This window comes from Hipposideros armiger, unplaced genomic scaffold, assembly GCF_001890085.2.
Source record: "Hipposideros armiger isolate ML-2016 unplaced genomic scaffold, ASM189008v1 scaffold_199, whole genome shotgun sequence".
Lineage (NCBI taxonomy): Eukaryota > Metazoa > Chordata > Mammalia > Chiroptera > Hipposideridae > Hipposideros > Hipposideros armiger.
The window spans coordinates 81,125-104,649 of record NW_017731549.1 but is presented as its reverse complement, the minus strand read 5'-3'; the positions used below and the strand labels follow the sequence as shown (position 1 = coordinate 104,649).

Below are 23,525 nucleotides of genomic sequence, written 5' to 3'. Positions count from 1 at the left end.
TATATTGACTATATTCCTTATACTATACCCTACATCCTCATGACTACTTTGTAACTACCAATATGTACTTCTTAATCCCTTCCCCTTTTCACCCATCAGTCCAACTCCCATCCCATCTGGCAGCCACCAAAATGTCAGTAAGTCTGTTTCTGTTTTGTTTATTTCTTTAGATTCCACATATAAGTGAAATCACATTGCATCTGTCTTTGTCTGACACACTACACTCAGCACAATACTCTCCAGGTCTGTCATACTATGCCTCTGCAGATGGCAAGAACACATTCACTTCCCTGGTAGAGCAATGTTCCATTGTATGTATGTACCACCTCCTCTCTATCCATCCATTGACAGACACCCAGGCTGTCTCCACATCTTGGCCATTGTAAATAATGCTGCAATGAACATGGATGCACATGTTACCTTGAAGTAGTTTTGAGTTTCTTTGGATAAATACCAGGAAGTGTGATTACTGGATAATTCTTTGTTTCTGATAGCCTTTGTTTTAAAGTCTATTTTGTCTGGTATAAGTTTGCTACCTCAGCTTTTTTTGTTTCCTCCCCCCCTTTTTTTTTTTTTTAAGATTTTATTGGGGAATTGGAGGGGAACAGATAAGTTGCTATCCTTTTGTTCTTCAGTTTAGTTGTGGAGGATGTTGCTTCACTGGCCCATGTTGGTATTATTGTGCTCTTCCTGGGTGAGGCAGTCACTCGCCGGCCATTGGATGGCCGCTCATGGTAGCTCTTAGCAGCCCACTGCAGCAGGGGCTGCAGCCTACGCCGTCGCCTCACGGCAGCCCAGCTCCAGGTCGAGCTGCTGTTCACCATCTTAGCTGTAGAGAGCGCAGCATCACTGGCCCTCATGTGGGATCCAAACCGGGCCCTGTTGCTCAGAGCTGGCGTCCCAAGCCAATCCTTAACCAACGCACCACTCAGCCAGCCCTTATTTCCCTTTTTATGAAATATCTTTTTCTATCCCTTTACTTTCAGTCTCTGTGTGTCTCAATCTGAAGTGAGTCTCTTGTAGGTAGCATATGTAAGGGTCTTGTTTTCTTATTTATTCAGCCCTCCTATGTCTTTATTGGAGCATTTAATCCATTTACATTGAGAGTAATTATTGAGAAATATGTAGCTATTGCGACTTTATTCATATTTTTTATCTCTTTTTTTTCATCTTAAATTAGTCCCTCTAACATTCCTTGTAATACTGGTTTGGTGGTGATGAACTCTTTTAGTTTTCCTTATCTAAGAAGCTCTTCATCTGTCCTATCTGTTTTCTACCTTGTCTTCCAAATTGCTGATTCAATCCTCTGCTTCACCTAGCCTGATAGCCTTGCTGGGTAGAGTGCCTTTGGTTGTAGGTCTTCGTTTGTCATCACTGAGTATTTCGTGCTGATACCTTCTGGCCTGCAAAGTTTCTGTTGAAAAATCAGCTGACAGTCTTATGGGAGCTCCCTTGTTGGTAACTAACTGCTTTTCTCTTGATGCTTTTAGAATTCTCTGTCTTTAACTTGCGATTTTAATTATAATGTGTCTTGGTGTGGGCCTGTTTGGGTTCATCCTCTTGGGGACTCTGCTTCTGGGACTTGTATCTCTATTTCCTTCACCAGGAGGAAAGTTTTCGGTCATTATTTCTTCAAATAGAGTCTCAATCCCTTGCTTTCCCTCTTCTCCTTCTGGTACCCCACTATGATGTGAATGTTGTTATACTTGATGTTGTCCCAGAGATCTCAAACTGTTTTCATTGTTTTGGATTCTTTTTTCTTTTTGCTGTTCTGATTGGGTGTTTTCTGCTACCTTGTCTTCCAAATCGCTGATACAATCCTCTGTTTCATCTAGCCTGCTAGTGATTCGTTCTAGTGCATTCTACATATCAGTTATTGTATTCTTCACTTCTGACTTGCTTCTTTTTTATGGTTTCCATGTTCTTTTTCATGCTTATTATCTCAATGTTTAAGTTCTCACTAAGTTCTTTGATCATCCTTATAACCATTGTTTTGAACTTTATATCGGGTAGTTTGCTTGCCTCCATTGGTTTAGTTAGCTTTCAGGAGTTTTCTCCTGTTCTTTCATTTGTGACTCATTTCTTTGTTTCCTCCTTTTGGCTGCCTCTCTGTGTTTGTTTCTGTGTATTAGGTAGGGCTGCTATATATCTGTCTTGGCTGGCTGGCCTTATGTAGTAGGCGTCCTTTGAGGCCCAGTGGCATAGTCTCCCTGGTCACGGGTGCTGGATGCTTCAGAAGTGTCCCTTTTGTGAGTTACGTGTGCCCTCCTGTTAATAATTGAGTCTTGATTGCTGTTGGCATGTCAGTGGATGGCATTAACCCTCAGGCTGACTGGCTGTGGGGTTTGGCCACGTCCACAGCTTATGGGCTGCTATGCAGGGGGCTTACCCCACAGAGCAGGATTTGCCCCAGTCGGCTCTGGTGCCTGTTGAGACCACCCTTTGTTTGTGCTACTTGTGGGGCTAGTTGGGTGTTCTGCTGTGGTCTGAAGCCAAACTCCCAAGTATGTTGGTCCTGGGGCTTCTTGGGAGGGACTCTAGTGCAGGCCCAGGTTAACCTGTGATTTAGGAGCTACAAAGTGATTCATGCTTAGTCACTGCCTGTGCTGTATGTGGAGGCGGGTGGGAGAGGCCACACTGCAAACTGAGGACAGCTGCCACCAGTACCGGGTCTCGGCAGCTCTGCAGAAAGCCAGGACACTCTGAGGCCTGCTGCCACCTGCCAGTTCCCATAAGGTTCAGCAGCTGTTAAAGCCTCCATGTTGAGTGAGGCAGGGTCTCAGTGAGTCAGCAGGGTAGAGCAGCTAAGCTCACCGTGCCAATCAGATTGAGATTTGGCCTGTGGGGGTGGGCTCAATGTAGAAAAGATGGCGCCCGCCTGCCGGCTGCATGGAAAGGACCCCACACGGAAAATGGGGACTGTCCCATCAGTTCTCGCCCAAAAGGACTCTTCCCATATGTCTCTGACGCCTCCAGAGTCACCGTCCCTCCGCTGGAGCCCAAGGTGAGTGCCTATGAGGGCCCTTTAAGAGGGTTTTCTTCAGCCTTCCCTCCCACCCGGAGGGTCGGAATCCCCTCTGTTTTTCACAGCCAGAAGTTGTGGGGGCTCCTCTTCACAGCACCAGTACTCTGGGCTGGAGAGCCTGGTGTGGGGTGCTTGGGTCCCTCGCTCCTTCGTGGGGAACTTCTGTGGCTGAGATATCTCCCAATCTTAAATAGCCACACATGGGTGTAGGGCCAGCCTGTTTCGCGTCTCCGCCCCTCCTATCAGTCTTGACGTGGCTTCTTTATATTCTTAGTAATAAAACTTCTGTTCAGCTAGACTTCAGATGGTTCTCTAGGTTGATTGCTCTATAATTTATTTGTAATTTTGATGTGTTCATGGGAGGAGGCAAGCACAGCGTTTATGTACTCTGCCATCTTGGATCTCCTCATATAGAGCTTTTTATTAATTACACGTGTGGTTAGGGAGCTTGCTCTACATTTCTGAAATTCTCAAGCTGATGGAAAAAGTACCAGAAGAAATAGGATGTGATAATGGAGGCTGAGAAGTTCCACAATATGTTGTCTGCCATTGGTTAGTCTTTAAATATAATTATATCCCAGCATTTGATTTTCAGGAAAATAAATGCAGGTTTTTTTCAGTGCTCTCTCTATTGATAGCAACAAACATTTAGGCTTATTCCTTTTTGTAATCTTATTTTATGTTTTCTTCCAAGATTAAACAACCCATAAGGAAAAAAAAGCAAGACCTCTTAAATCCCTTAATTACTATTGTATTTTGAGTCTGGGAAACTGAAAAACCACAAAGATTTCAAATTGCAAGAGAGTGAGAAAAACCAGATATTTAGAGTTTAATCTAGAGTAATTGTTATTTTTTTAAAAAGTCATATATAAATGAGTTTTTAAATTTTTTTGTCTGGATTGTATGAGTCCATAAGAACTAAATGAGGTATTTGTTCTTGACCAAAATGGTAATAATAGCACTTAGTATTAGTATCGGTGGACTAACAATGAGAAAAAGAGATAGGTGTCTATTCCGTTGAGACAGTGGCCAGTCTGGATACACAATAGAGTAGTAACCTGTAAAACAAACATACAATATCCTCTTAAATGCTGTTTCTCATAATGCAGTAATATAATTCCAAAGATGTTAATGAAACAATTTTAAGATTTATATACATACGTGTGACTTTGTCTCGCTGTGGGTTAGCTGTAAAGTCAGAAGAAAAAAATTTTAAAAATAGGTACTGGTAAGGCTTTTGTTTTATTTTAAAAAGCCAAGTCTCTAATTATAATCGTTAACTGTTGCTTTGGCTTTGTTGCAGTGATTTTCAAGATTTTTTTGTGCTAACTGCACAAAAGTTGATATTTTCAAATCAACTTTTAAAATATAAACTTCATATATAAATTTTTTATATACCGTTACTATAAATGGGAAGTCATTTTACATACCATAATTACCAGGTAATACATACAATTAAAATAAAATTAAAACAGCATTTTAAAATAAAAATAAAGAATTAAATGTTAATAATAATCAGAGTGAGCAATTTATTAAAATATGTTCCTGAAAAGAAGTTCCTCCCTTAGGAGAATGATACTATTTATGATCGATCAATAGGAAAAAGACAGAGGCCTCCTCTCCCATTAACTCCATTAGTTAAAATCATCTTGTGTACCTTCAGAATGCCCAGCACATTTTGCAGAACCGTCCTGATTTGGCCTCCATGGGTATTTATTGAACCTATAAACACTATCTAGAAGACCACAAAATAATTTTTTCCTCCAGTGTTTGCCATAATTTGTCAGACATGAAGTCTGTGTAAATACATCTTTTATCCTCCAACCCTTACCCCCTTGCAAGTTAGTATGCATTTTCCCTTTATCTTTCTTAAGAGCCCAGGGGCTTTTTATTATTGAATTACAGCCTTAGTTTTCTGAATTTTATTCCACAAGATCAGAGACCATCTCAAGCTGGATCCCCAAGATGACAAGCTAAAACTCCAGCAATGTTCTTGTTATCATTGTGTTGTTACTAATTATCTAGATTTTTAAAAGGAAGGGATTTTTTTTTAAAGAAAACATGCACTCTATTAGTGCTTATTTACCAGCCAGAGTAGCCATCTTAGATATAAAGGTAAATTAGATTGGCATAATTTCTACATATTTGGAATTTAGAATCCAGTGGAAAACATAGACAACTAATGGCAACAATTAAATTATTCTTTAAATGATTTAAAATAACTATCTCAGTTTTCATTACTGATTTTATTCATGGCATAAAAACATCACCTAAAAATTTGGGCATTGAAAAACACCAATACATCATGAGTAAATTCAAGAGTACAGATTATTTGGGAATAATAGATAATATTTATTGAGTACTATTGTATGCCAGGTCCATTTTACATATATGTAAATACATCCATATATATGTTTTTTTTCTTTGAATTGTTTCACCAAAGCTGTGAAGAGGTACCAGCATCTATTATTATTGAGAAAATAGGTTCAGACACTTGCCTAAGATCACAACGAGCATATTGTTTCTAAAACCTGTGATTTTAACTTGTAGGTTACACTGCCAAACTTGGGGGGGAAATGTTCTTTGTAGTATTGTAGCAACATGAAAAAAGAAACTCACTTAATATATTCCTACTCTGGACATTCCTTGCTCTGTGGCTACATGTTACCAAATTCTCTTAACAAAACTGATATGAGTGAAATAAACAATGGTTGAACTGGGAGAGAAATGACTGGCTCAGAAAGTTGGTCAAAAAAGTGCTGCTGTAGTTGGAGTACACTGAACGCTTGAGAGTTCAGTGTTTACAAATCAGGAGAAAGGGAACAAGCAGTTTAAAAGAATGTTATAATTTTAGACCTGGAAGGGACCTTAGAAAACATGTAAGCAGCGGAACACTTTTGCCAAACAAAATTTACGCAGTGAAATTCAGTCCACTCCATCTTGCCCCAACTCTAAGCCCCACACACCAGCCCTGGAGCTCTGAGGGGGTCAGTTGGTTACAGATGTGGACACAAAGGTACTACAGGATTTGTACAACTCTAGTAGTTTAATTGAGGTTTCCCTCCTTCACACCATGGGAAAAAAATTAAAAACATACTGGGATAGAAAGGAATATGTCTGGAAGAGTAACCATAAATAAACTCTTGGCCAATTATGTATTGATAGTTAAAAAAAACACAGCAGAATTTTACTAAAAAGGAAGTTTTTAGTAAAACATCCTTGAAGTTATCATCATTGGCCTTTTACAATATATTGTTCTTCATTAATTAAGTGCTGCTTTGCTAACAAAAAGTGCCATGTTGCAGCTTTATTTCCTTTATTTAGTTCTGTAGATGAAAATGCAAGACTAGTGCTTTGGACAGGAAGCATCACAAAGTTCAGAATTCTCTTCCTTTGGCTATCTTTTTAATCTTGTTGAAATTAGCAAATCTTGGGTCTACAGTGTCCAACAACAGAGTCATTGTACTGATTAGAACTAAATTAAAATGATATTACTTGCTTCATTAAATTTATCTTAAACATATATCCATTCCTAGGACAATGAGCCATTGGGTTGATTGCCAGCTTCCCTGAAAATAGCTATTAGGATAAAATACCTTTGCATTCTTAACTGTAGAAAATCACAGTAGTTTATAATACATCATATTATCGGAGATTATTTCTGTTACTCACCACAGAGATTGTCCAAACACATGTCATTTTGGGGACAAGCACTGCAAGTGGATCCTCTTTTATATGGCCAAGTTGGGTAATTTCCTCTATAAAATAGAAGAATACTGTCCATTAGGAGAGATTTTTTTTTCAACTGCAATTTACTATGAATCCTTGACTAAATCCATATGATGGAAGTCCACAGATTCAGAGGGTTGGTAAGAGAAGTGGAGCGAGGGAAGTAGAAGTGGAAGTCTGTTGACATTTAGAGTTCATTTTATGTGCTTATGTCTATGAACCTGTCTTAATCTACATCATCTTATTTAGTTCTTAAGAGAACTATGGGAGGAAGTTATTTTTATTTCTATTTTAGAGACAGGGAAACTAAAGCTCTAAGAGATTAAGTAATATGCCCCAAATCACAATATATGTCAGAGTCAGAACGAAACCTAGATTTGCCTGGCTCCATCCAAGGCAGTGCTCCCTCTCCAGTCTGGCCTGCATGATTACTGCCATCCAAAACACTGTCCCCCTTAGAAAAGGTGGCATGACCCACATTGACTCCTCAGTCTATAAGCCTCCATAGTTTTTACTGAATTGAAAACTACCCATTTGGCTGGGTAGGTGCCTAACAAAAGAAAATAAGAGATAATGGAATTTCTAAAGTGTAACTTGTTTTTACATAAAAGATGTGATATGAATAACAGATAAAATTGCTGAGTACTCCTCATGTGCTAGGCACTGTTCTAAGTATGTATGAATTCATTTTCACAGTGTCCTTAACGAGGAAGAGACAATTAATTATCTCCATTCTATAGCTACAGGCCGAGGCACAGAGTGTAAGTAATTGACCAAGGTCACAGACTAAAAAGTGAAATAACACCCAGACATTTTATGTCCCTATGAATATCTTCAGAGTAGCAGTGATGAGAAGCTGTGTGTTTATTTCAATGAACTTGCCACTGCACTAATCGTTTTTAGAGCTCTGCTTTTGGCAAGGAGTTTCATATCTTTTTGTGTAATGGTGCCCTTTGGCAGCCTGGGGGAGCCTATGGACTCTCTGAAAATTGCTTTTAAATGCTTAAAGTAAAGTTCATAGGATTATAAAGAAAACCTATTAAATTGATTATCAAAATGGTAAAAATATTTTCTATAGTAACACCTGCTTATTAAGTACGAGATAAGATCTAGTAGGGAGTATCATAATTACATTAATTTAAAAGTAGTGATGAATAAAAACTATATTTTGTAGTAATCTGTAGCAACTGGGATGTGATATGAAAATATCTGATATTTACAAAGATACAATAATGCTGTTATAAAGTCACAGGTGTTGCTGATATGATTGGAGTGTTACCTTCATTCCTAATGAAATGGTATTTTCAGTAGAGGTCAGTGAAAATAAAGATGTTCTAGTTTTTTGTTGTTGTTGTTGTTTTTAGCTGAGCCATCCTGCCACCTGTTGGCAGCTCAGTGGCAGCTCAGCTCAGGCCGGGAATCGAACCGGTGACCCTGTTGTTCAGGAGCTCGCACTCTTGAGCGAGCTCTTAACCAACTGAGCCAATTGGCCAGCCTGCTGAAAATAAAAAGATATTACTGTTGTTCTAATCCAAGTTCATGGACTCCCCTAATACTACACATTTACCTCCAAAGTTAAGAACTCACCCTTTAGAAACATTATAGTAACATCTCATTTCCAACCCAAAATATGTGTTCTAATCTCTTTTGGCTCAAAATTAATTTAGGTTGTTTCAGAAATTAAATTTCCCCTCGTACTTACTCTACACTGTGGAAAATAGTCAAAGGAATGCAGTGGCGATTCTCATGACAATTATAAAAGATGTCCAAAGTGAACATTCATTAATCATTGGAATATCTTTCATTGTTTAAAAGCGCACTACTCATTGAGTGCTTAAGTTCTAGAATGTTTTAGTAAAATCATTTATGCTACTTCATTCTTTGTTTAATTGTGCATCCCAAACTATAAAGAAGAGAGGAAAATTGCTACTTCAAAAACAAGCTAAAAACAAGGCAGTTGTGAGTTTTAGGGAAATGGCAGAATTCATCTTGGCAGAAACATGACTGGAAAGGCCTGGATTTGTCTAGATGGGAGTGATTGAGACAAAGGGACCTAAAGTGTTCTGCCCAGTAGAAAAGCAGGGAGTTTTAGTGCTTCCCCTGGTACCCTGAGAAATAAGAGGTTGGGGCCCTGGGACTCTGGGGAAGAGAAAAGACAGATCTTTAAAGAAAAAGATAAATATGAGTAAGGGTCCTCAAGGCAGTGATGGCCAGAGTATCCTAGGTCCTGTACTATTTGATAGTCAGGATTGCACTCCCTCTTCTTATCCACTGAGTGAAGCTCTGTTACCCGGCATGGCCTTGCTCAGTAGGTTCCAGGGGAATAAAGGAGAGTTGTGTCTGTGTTTGGGATGACATAGGTTGGGGAGACCTGAAGCAGCCAGGAGAGGGGTCAAAACTGCTGGGAACAAGCTGAGGGTGTGAGTTCAGAGCTGGAGTGCAGGTGACTGGAGAATTAAGCACATCACACCCCATTCTGGGGAACCTCAGAAGTATTGGGGAGGATGCTGTACTTGTTAGAATTACGTTGAATGGGGGCCTATGATGTTTTGCATACAGAAGAAACAAACAAGCTCAGAACAAAGTGAGAATCTTCCTCATTGGTCTCTGTGCTTCCCGCGTATGCCCTCCTCCATCCTCCATCCTTCATGCAGACTGCTCTCCCCATGTAAAGCAGGCCTTATCACTCCCTTGCGTTAAATATTTGGATGGCTTCCTCTTGTGATGTGAATAGAGTGACATTCGCCATGACCTACAGGTCCTGTAAGATCTGAGCTACCTTTCTCCCCAGTTGCGTCTCATTCTGTGGGCCAAGCTCCCTGATCTCCTGTCTGCACTTTAATTCTCCCTGTAGGAGCGTTGCACTTATTTTCTCCAGAAGACACCTGTTCTTGGAGTTATTCACATGTCTGCTTCCTTCTCGTTCTTCAGGCCAAAGCCTAAATATATCACAGACAGCTCTTCCTGGATCGTTTTGGCTCAGATAAGGGCCCTGCCTATTGATAGTGTCAATTACAGTATTATTTCTATTTCCTTCATTACTCCTATCATAATCAGTGTTTTATTTATATTTTTTATTGCCTATCTGCCCCATAACTATAAATTCCATGAAGGCAGGGACTATGTTTGGCTTTCTGTCCTTTGAAGCTCAGTAAACAAATATATTTGTTGAATAATTGAATGCATGAATACATTTATTTGTATGAATAAGTTTATGTTACTCAGTCTTTATAGAAGCATAATAGCTGGTTATAAGTTTTATAACTTAGTATTTTTTATAACTCTGAAGGCAAGTAAAGCGTCTAAACCAGGAGACTTCACATTTGCATTTCATTATAACATCAATAATAATTATGAATACTTATCAAACAATCATCATTGCCAAGCATAGCATATATGTGGTGTTTTACATAACTTTCTCATGTAATTTTCATAGCTACCCAATAAATAGTAGGTGCTGTTATTATCATGAGTTTTTAGAGAGGAAACTGAGATTCAGAGAGGTTAAGTAACTCATCTGAGGTCACACAGTAGGTAAAATAAGGTAGTAGGTCTCAAGAGCCTGTATTTTAACCATTAAGCTATTATATAAATGTCATGAAAAGTAACCACTGATTGACATGGCTTTGGCTAGCTTTTCCTGGTTTTCCCTTCGTTTCTGACTCCGGGCTTTTAAGTGAAAGTTTTTGTCTTATGAGCAACACATGATTTTAGTCCCTTCACTCTCCCCCATAGACTATCAAACATCTCTTCTGAACATTACTTCAGGAAAAAGAGAGAGGTTTCTCCTAATAAGTCTTCACGAATGCCAAACCTTGGTAAAGTCCAAATGAAATTTGAGGGCAACAAACTAAAGAAAAAATTGTTATAGATGACAAAGGGTTAAGAGCTTCAAAATATGAACAACTACCATAAGTCATTAAGAAAATCACTCTAGTAGAAAAATGAGCAGATCATATGATTCACAAAAGAAGGAATATAATAGGTGATCAGGTGGAAAAGATAATCACTGGCAACCAAAGAGATACAGAAGAAAATATGAAATTCCATTTTTATCAAATTAGAAAATACTGGAAAATTATAATATCCAGTACTGATGAGGAAGTATAAATTGATAAAATAATAGTGGAGGATAATTTTGCACTAGGTATTTAAGAAAAAACAAAAAAACCTAAAAAATGACCACACGTTTTACTTAGTATACCATTTCTAGGAATTATAACGAAATATGATGTGACCAAAGACTTCTATTGAAGGTTGTTCATCATATATTAAAAAAAAAAATTACAGGGAACAATCTAAATTATTCAATAATAATTGAATGGCCATTGTGTGACCATCAAGAGCCAGACAGCCCAGGTCACAGTCCAGCTGCGACATTCACGAACTGTGGGACTTTGGGCAGCCTATTCATCCCATCAGTGCCTCAGTCTTCTTATTTGAAACCAAGGTAGCAACAGGACCTATTTCACAGGCTTTTTGTGAAGGCTAAGTGAGTTAATATATGTGAAGCGCTTAGAGCAGTGCTTAGCACATGGTAAACATTATACAAGCATTAGCTCTCGTTATTTTATAACTATTGATATCATGCTTAAAACTTTAATGACAGGGAAATGCTCATCATAGTATAATTTTAAGTAAAAAATAGAAAACGTGTATTTCCAGTATGATCTCAGTTTTCTAAATATAGGTGTGATGCATCAGCGCACATGTGTAAGTTTAAAGGAAGGTGGGGAAAATGTCCTGTCTTCCCCATTTTCCAAACAAAGAAAAACTGAATCCATTTCAAAAACAAAACTGTCAAAAGTAAATGAAATAAGTTATATAAGCTGAGGAATTCAATTCAGAGCTATTTTGTGCTTTTTAAATTGTGTAAAAATTGCCAAGTTTTTAATAAACCAATAAATATAATGTCAATCCTCCCATTTGTGTTATTACCATGTCCAATTAACCTGTGTCCCTGAAAACATTTTAGTCTTGCTACTCTTAAAAATTTGTTTGTGTTTTTATGTAGTATTTATAAAAGGTGTACACACACACACACACACACACACAGACTCACATATATGTGTATGTGCGCGCACATGCGCACACAAAGAAAAATATACCAGAATGTTAATTGAGTAGATCTCTGGGAAGAAAAATTAAGGGTCATATTAATTTCCTTTGCTACACTTTATTTCAGTTTTCTGTAATGAAAATAAATACTTTTAAAATAAATTTTTAAAAAATTCGGAAAGAGGTTGATTTGGGCACTTACGGCGGTCCATAGTTGCATATAAAATGTGCTGCATTACGAAAGCCAACACCAGAAACTTGAGGACAAAAGTGTACCGCACAGCCAACTTTGTAACTCTCTGCCCAAACAACCTGGAAGAAAACGGATTTTTAATAAGCAAAAGATATAAAACGAACATTTGAGCAGGATTAGGCCTTCATAAACATGGTGAAGTATATGTGCTCTAGCTGGGTAGGACACTTACCACCAGGGAAGTTTTTAGGTGCTCAGAATTCAAGTGGAAACAAGACGTTGATTATTATTAATGCTGTGTGTGTCTGTGTGTGATATAAAACATATAAAGAATAGCTAAGATCACTTTTGACACTGCAATGAAGAAATAAAGCAGAGTAACATGGTAGGGAGTGACTGATGGGGAGGAGGGGGCTGCTTTAACTTGGGTCTTCAGGGAAGACGTCTCTGGGGAGGTGGCGTTTAAGCTGAGACCCGAACGATGAGGAGGCAGCCCTCAGGATACCCGTGCCGGACAGTTATATTATGGAGGAAGAGCATTCCATGCGGAGGGAGCACGCAGGGCGGAGGCCCTGAGATGTGAGTGGCAGAAGGAAGGCCAACAGGGCTGGGACCCAGTGAGTAGGGGAGGGTCAGAGGCGAAGAGCAGGGCCTGGGGAGTCCTGTAGGTAAACGAGCAATTGGCTCTTTTTCACATCGGAGGAGGATCGCTCTGGTTTTTATGAAGTGAATGGATTGAGAAAAGCAAGGGAAGAAAGAGGGAGGGGACTCGGAGGCTGTCTCAGTGAAGAAAGAGATCCCACGTGGGTGAAGACAGCGGAGTTCATGAGAGCTGATGAGGTTCCTGGTTTGCTCCGAGGGAAAGCGATTTCCTTTTGCTTTGAGTGTGGGGTAAGAGGGGAAGAGAAAAAAATCAACCTCAGGCTTTGGGCCCAAGCAACATTTACAGAGGTGGGGAAAACTGCAGAAGGAGGATGGGTAGGGGCGTGGACGGGGTTTGCCGTTGACGTGGTGTTACTTTTGAGATGCCTGTCAGAGGTCAGACCGCCTTGGCCGCTGGAGAGAAGCATCTCGCCAGGTCAAGGCTAGAGATATAAATCTGGAAGACATGGGACTAGATTAGATCACACAGGCACAGGTAATAGAAAAGAAAAAGTAAATGAAAGGAATGGGATAAAAAACAACAGCCAGCAAAGCAGATGAAAAGGAGTGGTCAGTGACAGAGGGAAACCAACAACAGCCAGCTTTACTTTAGAGAGCGGGACCCGGTGATCAGAAGAGGTGCATACTTGGTTTAATTCAATGCTGTCACACGTTAGCACCTTTAGTGGCGCTTTTCCCTTATTTTCGAACAAGGGACTCCACATTTTCATTTTGCACTGGGCCCCACAAATTATATAGCTTGTCTTAACATAGAGTGGTATCCCAGGAGCCTAAAGAAAAATGTATTTAAAAGCACTTAAAAAGTATTTTAAAAATATATATTTTATATAAAATTTTATATAATTTTAATATAAATTTTATAAAATATAAAATATTTTATATAAATCATAATATTTATATATTATAAATACTTTTTTTAAGTATTTTAATTTTAAATACTATATATAGTATTTAAAAGCTATTTAAAGTACTCCTTTTTACAGTAATACCAAATTGCATTTTAAGTTATTTTTACTCATAAGTTGTTTTGCAACTCTGTGACAAGAATGGTGCCGAACATGGGGGATGCAAAAGTGAGTGGGCTGGAGCCAGTGGGTGCCTTCAGAAAATGTAGAGAAAAGTTCTGACCACTGTGCAGGGGAAGCACAAGATGCTAAGGAAGTATAATATAGCACAAGCTGCCCTTAGTTGATGAGGCAGAAACGGGGCTGGAGGGAGCTAGTCTGAGAGCCAGCAGTCTTCCAGCAGAGGGCACCACCCACGGATGAATTCAAGGTGAGAAAAGCTCAGAACTGACGCAAAGCCATTGTGGCTGCAGAAAAAGATCAAAGTTACTTTTTAAAACATCAGTAAAAGTCTTTCCCTGGGGAGAGAGTATAAACTTAGGGAAGCGGGCAGCCGAGGATGAAGTATGCGCTTCTCCAAGTCTTAAAGGTATGGGGTAGAGGCGGAGAAGGGGCTAGGGAAGTTGTTGCCAGAGCGTCAGAGAGTGCAGCTGCTCCGCCTTCTGTCGTCCTTGGTTTGGCAGCTGGGGAGAATCTGGGAAGGCAGCTACCGGTCTCCCACAGAGGAGCAGTGCTTGCCTTGGGCAGGGACGGCTCCGCCCTGCTCCCTGATCCAAGTGGCCGTGTTTCTCCTTTCCTCTCAAACCCAGGAATCCCCCTCAGGGAACTCCTGGGAACCAAGTGGCTTAGGCCTCTCTATCTCTTTAAGAGATCCTAGCTTTATGGCCATTAATTCTCAGGTTTGGTCCTTGTACTTTTACTTTCCAATCAGTTTTCTATTTATTTTTTAAAAAAATTCTTAATTTCCATTCACTGCATCTCAAAGTGATTTCACCTGGGGTGCTTTGTTTAAAATGCACATTTCTGGACCCATCCCAGACGGACTGACTGAATCAGTCACTGGAATTGTCCTTGAAATCTGTATTTCAACAAGTTCCTCTGGTGATTCATATGCATGCTAACTGGGTTCACTGTTGTCTGTATTCCTTTTATTATCACTTTAGCTCATTTTATATGTTTTTATCCTTTGGTCTTTGAGCATTTTCTTCCTGTGTTGTCATATCTGAAGTATTCTTAATCTTTGGGTCTACCCCTCAGTCTTTAATGTTTTACGCTATTCTTCCGTATTCTATTTTCTTTTCTATTTCTGGTCTCTTTTTTTCCAAGAGTGTGCAAATGCTAGTTAGTATTCATTTTGCGGTTCATTATAGCTGGTATCTGTTTTTAAAAGTCAGATTGTAATTAACATACAGTAAAAACCCATCCTTTTTAGGTGTACCATTCTATGAATTTTGTCAAAAGCATATAGTTGTGTAGCTTTATTCATATTCAAGATCTAGAACATTTCCATCACCCCCAAAAGTTCCCTTGTGTTCCTTTGTAGTCAGGCACTACCCCACCCCCAGCCCCTTGCAATCATTAATCTGTTTTTTTGTCTCTGTAGTTTCACCTTTTCCAGAATATTATACAAATGGGATCAGTTTACATATAGTTTTTGCATCTGGCTTCTTTTACTTAACATGAGCATTTGAGATTCAGTCATGTTGTCGAATCTGTTATCACTCCTTTTCATTGCTGAGTAGTATTTATTGCTCCTGAATGTACCACAGTTTATTTGTCCATTCAAACTGGTCTCTCTCTTTTTTTTTTTTTTAGTTTTATTGGGGAATTGGGAGGGGAGAAGTTGCTGTCCTTTTGTTCTTCAGTCTAGTGGAAGACATGGCTACACTGGCCCATGTTGGTATTATCATTGCGCTCTTCCCGGCTGAGGCAGTTGCTCGCCAGCCCTTGGACGGCTGCTCATGGCAGCTCACACTGGGTGCCAGCCACTTACAGTAGCCCCCTGCAGCCTATGCCGTTGCCATTGACTCCCAGCAGCCCAGCTCCAGGTCGAGCTGTTGTTCACCATCTTAGCTGTAGAGGGCAGTATCACTGGCCCCCATGTGGGATCTGAATCGGGGTCTTGCTGCTCAGAGCTGGCTTCCCAAGCCAGCTCTTAACCAACAGGTCGCTCGCCGGCCCCAAACTGGTCTCTTTTTAAAAGCTTCGTGGGCATTCAAATATTAGGTTAGATTGTGGTCTCTGGAGCTACAAAGCCGAAGTTCATATTCCAGCTCAGTCACTCACTGTTTTGACCTTGGCCTTAGCTTCCTTGTCTATTAAATAAGGACAACACCATGGTCAACAGGCTTATTTTGACATTTTAAATGCGTTAATAAGAAAGCTTCTGGAACATAGAAACACTCAGCAAATGTGCATGTTTAATTCTCTTATAGCTAATTTTTTTCCACTTAAAAAAATTTTTGACTCTCTATTTTATCAGGCAGATTCCTGTTTATTATTACTTTTTCTTTTACTATGGAAAACAAAAATCCCATAATTATAAAAAAATAAGAGCTACTCTTTATTGAGAATTTACCCAGTGCCGGGGTAGTGTGAAGCACTTGACATGCAGCATCACGTCCAACCTCATAACAAATCAATAAGTAGGTATCACCCTGAGTGTTACAGATGAAAGTTGGAACCTCATTCTCCTTGACCAGGAAGTACTGTGAGGACAGTCCATGCCCTAAGCAAGATGTCTTCGGAGTGCTTTCCCTTTTAGCAGAACCAGGAATGACTCTCTATACCTTTCTAACAGAAACATTTCATTTGGGGAAGTCAGTGGAGGTAGGCATGTCTCTCCCTTCTGGCTAACAACCCTTTCCCACCCACCACTTCCCCTGTCCCTCTCTAGTTCTTTATCAGGTATGGTAACCTTGCAACATATAAAAAGCCAGCTAGAGAAACTGTGAAACACGTCACACTTGCAGTGTTTCCGAGAGTGTAAAAAATAACAAAAATGTCAAGAGGGCTGGGGTAGGGGGGATGGGGAGGGGGGGTGTTGGGGATAAAAACAAAAATGAGGCCAATAGTGCCATCTAGTGGGCATTCTCAATACCACCAAACCTAAACTGCTGCCCGGCCCAGATATTTAAGTGAAACTATTCCCAAACTTTACAAAGCTGAACTGTGGGCAACAAAATATCTAATTTGAATAATCTTCCATACTGATGTGCCAGAATTCTCCCGCAATGCAAATCTATTTCTGGTGAAGACAAAGGTAAAGTGTTGGGTTAATGTCAAGAACATAATGTTAATGCCTTTATGAGGTAATAATGGATCTGAATGTATTGCTTTTACATTGTACAACTACTCCTCACATGTCAAAATCTGAAAATAGCTTGCTTTGTGTTAATAGAAGATGAAAATAACTGGGAGGTAGTTCCCAGCATGAATTTAAAATGACAGCCGAGTAGTCTTGAATGTCCCAGAAAAGTTTCATCCAAGGAAGAAAACGGGGAGTCTAAGCTGTCAGAGCCTTTTTCAAATCTAATTGTAGGAAAACCAGCTTGTGGAAGAGATCTTACTTTTGTTCAATGCTTACTAGGTACTATACTTCACTAGATAGCTTGCATACATTATATTATTTAATCCCTACAACATAACCTGATACCTGAATCCCAACTCTTCCTCTAACCGGCTAAATGACATTGGGAAAACAACTCCTTAACCTCTCTGCGGCTGTTGATTCATCTATGGAGAATAGTGCCTTTCTTAGAGGATTGTGGTGAGCATTGAATGAGATCTTAAACGTAGAGAGCTGAGTACTACACTCACTTAAAAAGTGATTGCTGCTAGTGCATCTTCCCAGACCCAGGGGGGTCCCTGGACATGGCCACCATGAGGAAGGTCCCTCTTCTGAAGTGGGCGTGGAATGTGATGGTCCCTTAAAGGGAACAGGTTAAAATCACTCAGCTTGGGCTCTGATACCTGTGTGCAAGGAAATGGGTTTTAGGAAATGAGTTTTCTCATGTCCAAAATATGAGACCCCCTTTTTGCCCCTAGATGTAAGGGGAAATTTTACATGTAAGCTTAGTGACTTTGGGGGACAGCCATCTCTAAAATCTCAGGCCCATCTGACATAAAATCAAGTTTGGGCTCTCTGGAATGATGGACATAGAGTGTCCTAACTTGCGTAGTTTACAAGTCTGTTGTGAGTTTCACAGCCTCCTAATCTCTGTATAATATTTGGTGTGCTGCGCTCCTGGCCATTCTTCTGAAGTACCAAGCTCACGTGTACACATTGTATACCTTCTACATCTTGTTAATGTTGCCTGGAATTCTCTTCCCTTACCTTTTCATTGACAAACACTCACTTCGTTTTCAAGAACAGGCTCATGTCTCCTGCTCTGTGAACAACTCCTATGTCCCCATATCTCCCTTTGGCCAGATAAGTTGCTCTGTCCTCCTAGCTCACATGGCACTTCGTTAGTTTCTCTAAACTGTGGTAGCCATGCACCACGATATGTCAATTTACACATATGTCTCTCCCAAAAGACGGTCAATTCGTATTCCCGGGCCCATTCCTCAGTCCTCCTCACACCTACTTCTCTGAGACTGGACTCCCCAATAAAGTGTTAGCATATAACCTATGGTCTCAGGTTCTCTTCTTTTGGAACCTGGACCAAAACATATGACCAGTGCCTTACAAAATGTGTGGTGTAGGGTAGAAGCTTAAACACTGCCTGAATGAAGAGTTGCCACCCTGAAACTGGCAATATTTCTGGATATTTAAACACCATAATGCTTAATGGTACCCATACCACTTGAAGGCAATCTGGATTTAGCTTTCTTGCCCTCTAGGACTTGTGACAATCCAACAAAATTTATTATTTGGGAAAATTTATTTGTAAACATAAACCAAAATTGATGATTTATGGGATAAGTCTAGGGAAACCTTATTTATATTTCCAAGAAACAGACTAATGCTGCTGATGATTTCATAGCCCCTCCTTTCTTACAATCATCTTGAGATGACAATTTCACTGAAATCAGTCCTTTCTTTCTTATCATAATAACCTTCTGTAACTGTGCCAAACTTGTTTTACCCATAACAATGCCAGTGAGCTCAAAGGCTTTATAAGGCTGAGCTATATTTGAGTTTTTCTAACAACATTTGCTCTTTAAAAACACCAAACATTCCAAGTTAACTGCCTTGTTAGAAATGTTTTTGCCATCATGCCTCATTTCAACAAATTTTTGTACATTCAAACCAGTTAAACATAGATTAAGTACCTTTAGTTCTTGGCTTAACAAGGAATGCCAGGAAATAAAAGTAAATAAACAAAATGTGTCCAGGATAGGAAGGCAGCATAGTAAGATGACTTCAGAAGAAGCTCCAAAGGGATTTCTTTTCATCCTGTTGCTAAAACCAGCTTGAGTGAAAAAAAAAAAAATCTCAGTGGGAGGCTCTGAGTGTGGCTTTGGGACTAACACTGTTAATTTTGGGGGCAGAAAAGTCGCAGGATGGTTTTTACAAGTTTACACGTTGGCCTCTTCATATGGGGTGGGCCTTGCTTTTTTCCTCTTTTTGTGGCACTTGATAGGTTCTCAATCCATGTTTGAAAGAATAAGAAGATATGAAAGCATCAATTCTTATTGCTGCTTTTATCTGAGAGGCCTATTTCTCCCAATTTTATAATCCCAAAACAACTGCCTCAAATTTTATATGGCACTCAGATCTGAAAATCCATTCACTCATAAGGTCCTTTGATTGGACACAAATGGAATAAAGCCCCACGGAAAGACATCTGTTATCAAAATTATTCAAAGCCTTGGTGGGCCTTACATTTTACCTGTGTCCTCATAACTAAACTCTTCAACCATTATCTCCTCTGGTTTTAGAGTCTGTTTCATTTGTTAATTTTCAAAAGTAAAAATAACCCCTACTCTCTCATATTTACTGATCTTCTAGCTTCTTGTATATTTTCTTAACACCAGGTTCTAGTTTTCTCCTCACCCCTAAAAAGACGGTTTCAAGAGAACATAGGGCAGATTCTTACCTGAGTGTAATGGCCACAGACCTTGTTGCATTTCCGAGTTTTGAAGTCATAGTATTGAATTTCACTGTACCAGCTTTCGATGGCGGATGACGCAGAAAAGATGGAGAGAGACCCAGTCCAGATGTTTTCTCCCAATGAGGTGAAATTTGGGTGCAGCTTGTGGGGTTGCTGCAGTTGTATATTATGTTGAAATTTACAATTTCTTGCCCATGCTTTTGCAACCTGGGCTAGTACTGGGTCCCAAGTCTACAAAAAAAAACATTAAAGGAGGGTCAAAAATGGAACCTGTTATCCAACAATGTAACTGCAGTGAGTAAAGTGGGAATTTGAATGGAGAATGAGGTGTGATGACAAGAATAGAGAAGGAACCACTGCACAGGGGTCCTCTGTATAAGTGTGGTCCCTGAGTATTTACTAAGGCTAGTAGGACACATGTTGTGGGATTTAGAATCTAAGTGAGGGACACAGACCAACATTTCACTGGAGGTCTGTTACAGGTTTACCCTACTATTTGAAAGTACAGCAGATGTATGAAACCTTTGGTAAGCCAAAATGGTGTAAAGCAAAGAAGCAATTACCTTAGGCCACATCTTGCTAATGGATGCACAAAATAAATTGAGATAAAGCACAGATGCTCACAGACATAGGTCAAAGCAATGGCCGCTTGATGCTGAGATGCTGAGTGTGGTCCCTGGGAAGGAGTGTGGCGAGTCAGTCTCTCTGCTCAGGGTGCACACTGCCTCTGTGAGGGCTGTAAAACATACACTGAACGCTATTTTTGCTCTTCACCTTTTTTTTTTTTTCCCATAGAAGCAAAATTCTCTTCAGGTTTCTTTCAGTTAAACAAAAACAGGTACTAACGTAGGTCTTTCGTAAAAACGAAGTGACATAAAGTGAACTTTCGAAAAGCAGGGGATACCGGTATGTGAAACACACTGTGCTGTGTTTTACATATTTTATATAAGTTAATAACCACAATACTTGGTAGCCTAAGAGTCTCAGAAAGGTTACTAACCAATTCAAAGCCACAGAACTAGGATGCAAACCCAAGCCTGACTGAATGAAAATTCCATCTTTTCCCCATACTCCATGCTGGCTTTCTGAGAGAGTCAATACCCTACTGGCACCACAAAGAGTAAACTTAGAGACAAAACAAACAAACCAACCAACAAACAAACAAAAAACTCAGAAAACTTAGAAGAGAAGAAAATGACAAAAAAAGAGAAGTACAATCTATAACCAGAGAACAGGGAGTGTCCAAAAGAGAAGCAAAATGCACTGCTGAGCTCGTTGACAGAGCAACACTGGGTTTGTTTTGATCACAGATGGTGAATTTACCGACCACATTAACCACAATGAAAAAAAAAATCATTCAAGGTTATTAAGGATTTACTTCCAAAATTAGTACACGTCAGTTGTTTTGGACGAACTTTATACCACACACACTGATAATTTCCTTACCATGTACAGCATGTCACTGGCTCTTGGCTTCACCTCTGATCGGAACTTGTTATGAATTTGAACACAGTCTTTGATGAAGGTTTCGTTGTTGATATCTGGCAAGCCATCTGCTGGATGGGAATAACTGGAGAGTACAGAAACTGTCCAGGCTGTCACAGCGAGTGTGACTCTCATGCTCACCCTGGTGTGGAGCCCCAGGAGGCTGGAATCCAGAGCCACTGCCCTTTCTGAGGCTGTGCTTGTCTCTGTCAGTTTTGCAGAGCACAGCCTACTGCAGCTTTGAGAGAACAGAAAGTAGAACATGAGTTCATCACAAGTTTAAAGAAATGGGTTTCTCCATATATGGTTTGCAGCTCCTTTTGTGCTCTTAACTGCCTTTTCAGTGGTTCTCAGTTGACACTGCACCTATTACAATGTAGATTTTTACGAGGCGAGTCAGATTTTTGTTTGAGTTGGGGGATGCTTCCAAAAGAAATTGTGGAATCTCCAGAAATAACAGTCTCAATTTTTGTAGAGGTTCTGGTGGTTAAGTAAAAACACATCTCTTACTCCATAAATGTCTTGCAAAATGCTTTTTAAAAACTTTTTTTTTGAGACACATATTAGCACACAGTAGTTGGGACTATCTAGTTTATATCTTAACTTGACCTAGATATATCCTTTTACATGCATGATGAGCTTTCTTATTTCTTGGAGAGAAATGATGTAGAATTCTTTATTCCCCTATATATCCTTCTCTGATTAGATTGTAGAAATATTTAGGTTCCAAAAGGCTCTACTCACCTATGGATGATGATGGATAGGTGGGGATGGACAAAGATAAAGGATCCAGAAAAAGAGGAAGACTGTACTATTTATCAACCAAACACAAACACGTCACTGTTATATTGTCTGTGTGATACTGCACACAATAATAATAACTTGGTATAAGACAATTTTATGTATGCCAGTGTATGATATTGGCCCGACAATTAAATTTGAGAACTTTCCACTGTGCACTTATACGGTGAAAAGCTCAAAAACTTAATTGTCTGACCCCCGCATACAAGTGCACTCTAATCCATATCCTATGAATAGTTAGCTCTGAAGTACTCTAGTCAGAAATCTGCACTCCAAAGGTGATTTTAACACATCAGAGATGGTTATGGAAGTTGACGCCAGAGAATTAGTTATTTAGAATTGAAAATGTTCAAGAATAATTTCCACTGGTGAAATGAGTAGTATTCAAGATGGATGGTTTGTAGGAAGGTTGGACATGCCCTCCTGCCATTGCATAAATGAGCTGTAAAGAAGCAGCCAATCATAGCTCTCTGGAGAGCTGTCATGGAGGCCCCTGTCCCCTGCCTTGACTCCACCCTGATTTGAGACCTGGCCAGTCCTAACTACAGAATGTCTTTCAAGTGAGCCTCTCACACAATTTTATGGTTGGAGTGTCTAAGGACAGAGCAGAGCTGTTTACTAATGAATGTTTAGACATTTAGCAGGATTTGTCTAACCAGCTCCCACTGATGAGGTTACCCATTTTATGAAAAGAACCTGATATTTGAGGCCATGTTAGTTTAGATCAATTGGCAGCAGTGATGACAAACACGAAGCTAGACTTTTTCATATTTTTTATCTCACTATGCTCTCACAATAACTGTGTGAGATATATATCATTATCTCTACAGATGACAATATTGAGGCATAAGAAGGTTATATAATTGGACCAATAGCATGACACAAGTAAGATGTTAACATAGGGTCTGTCTGATTGCAAACCCTGTTTCTAGTTGTTAAGAGCACAAGTTCTATAAATTATCAGATTTCTGTAAGCCCTGTTCTGGACTAGGCAGCAACCTTGCCCCTCCCCCATCCTTGCTAGACCTGCATAGACCAGTTTCAGCAAGAATCCTGCCAAGTCAGTTTAGAGAGAATCTTGCCCACTCTTGATATCTGATCACTCTCAATATCTAATCAAATTCCCCAGTCCCCACCCTTCATATCTGATCACTCTGACCTGCTCTTAGTAATTTTCCAAGTACCAACCCCTTCTCTCCTCCCCTACCCTGCTCCTTTGGCTATAAAAGCCCATCTATCTATATCACATTCGAAATTGATCCCAGTTCTATACTGTGGTCTCTCTTCCTCTATTGCAATAGTTTCTGAATACAATTTATTGTTACTGCCTTAACTAGTGTCTGGCTCTGATTCTCTGACAATGTGGAATCGGATACATATGTATCAGATATATATTTCTGATGTTTAAAATAATATATGGTCTCAATGCCCATATGATGATGACACGTGAAGTAAAAATTAGTACCAAAAATTAGTACTAAGCACCAAGAGGGTAACCAGACAATATATTTGAAATCTTTTAAACATTCATCCCTTGTTGCCACATATGACAAATGAAAACTTAGTGCAGAGGCTATTCCCTCCTTACTCATCTCCAGATCAAAATCTTGGAGGGTTTTGAGCAGAGGAATAATATAACTAACTCACGTTGTAAAAGGATCATTCCA

At 39.6% G+C, this 23,525-nt stretch overlaps 1 protein-coding gene across 1 annotated transcript; it reads right to left on the bottom strand.

Moving 5' to 3' along the window:
• Positions 1–3,760: 3,760 nt before the first annotated feature.
• On the bottom strand, positions 3,761–21,325 carry GLIPR1 (GLI pathogenesis related 1). Its single transcript, XM_019653197.1, has 6 exons — positions 21,019–21,325; positions 19,558–19,803; positions 12,015–12,124; positions 6,698–6,783; positions 4,187–4,213; positions 3,761–4,083 (listed from the first exon to the last, which is right to left on the bottom strand). Exons 1-6 carry the CDS (start codon positions 21,319–21,321, stop codon positions 3,944–3,946), a joined length of 912 nt encoding a protein of 303 aa, XP_019508742.1. The 5' UTR covers positions 21,322–21,325; the 3' UTR covers positions 3,761–3,943.
• Positions 21,326–23,525: the final 2,200 nt, after the last annotated feature.

Excerpts from the sequence above, each read along its gene's own strand:
- GLIPR1 (XM_019653197.1), bottom strand. The coding sequence starts at position 21,321 with ATGTTCTACTTTCTGTTCTCTCAAAGCTGCAGTAGGCTGTGCTCTGCA. Across the intron at positions 12,125-19,557 it reads TCTGTGGCCATTACACTCAG|GTTGTTTGGGCAGAGAGTTA; the intron begins GTAAGAATCTGC and ends GTTTTCTTCCAG. Across the intron at positions 4,214-6,697 it reads GTGTTTGGACAATCTCTGTG|CTAACCCACAGCGAGACAAA; the intron begins GTGAGTAACAGA and ends CTGACTTTACAG.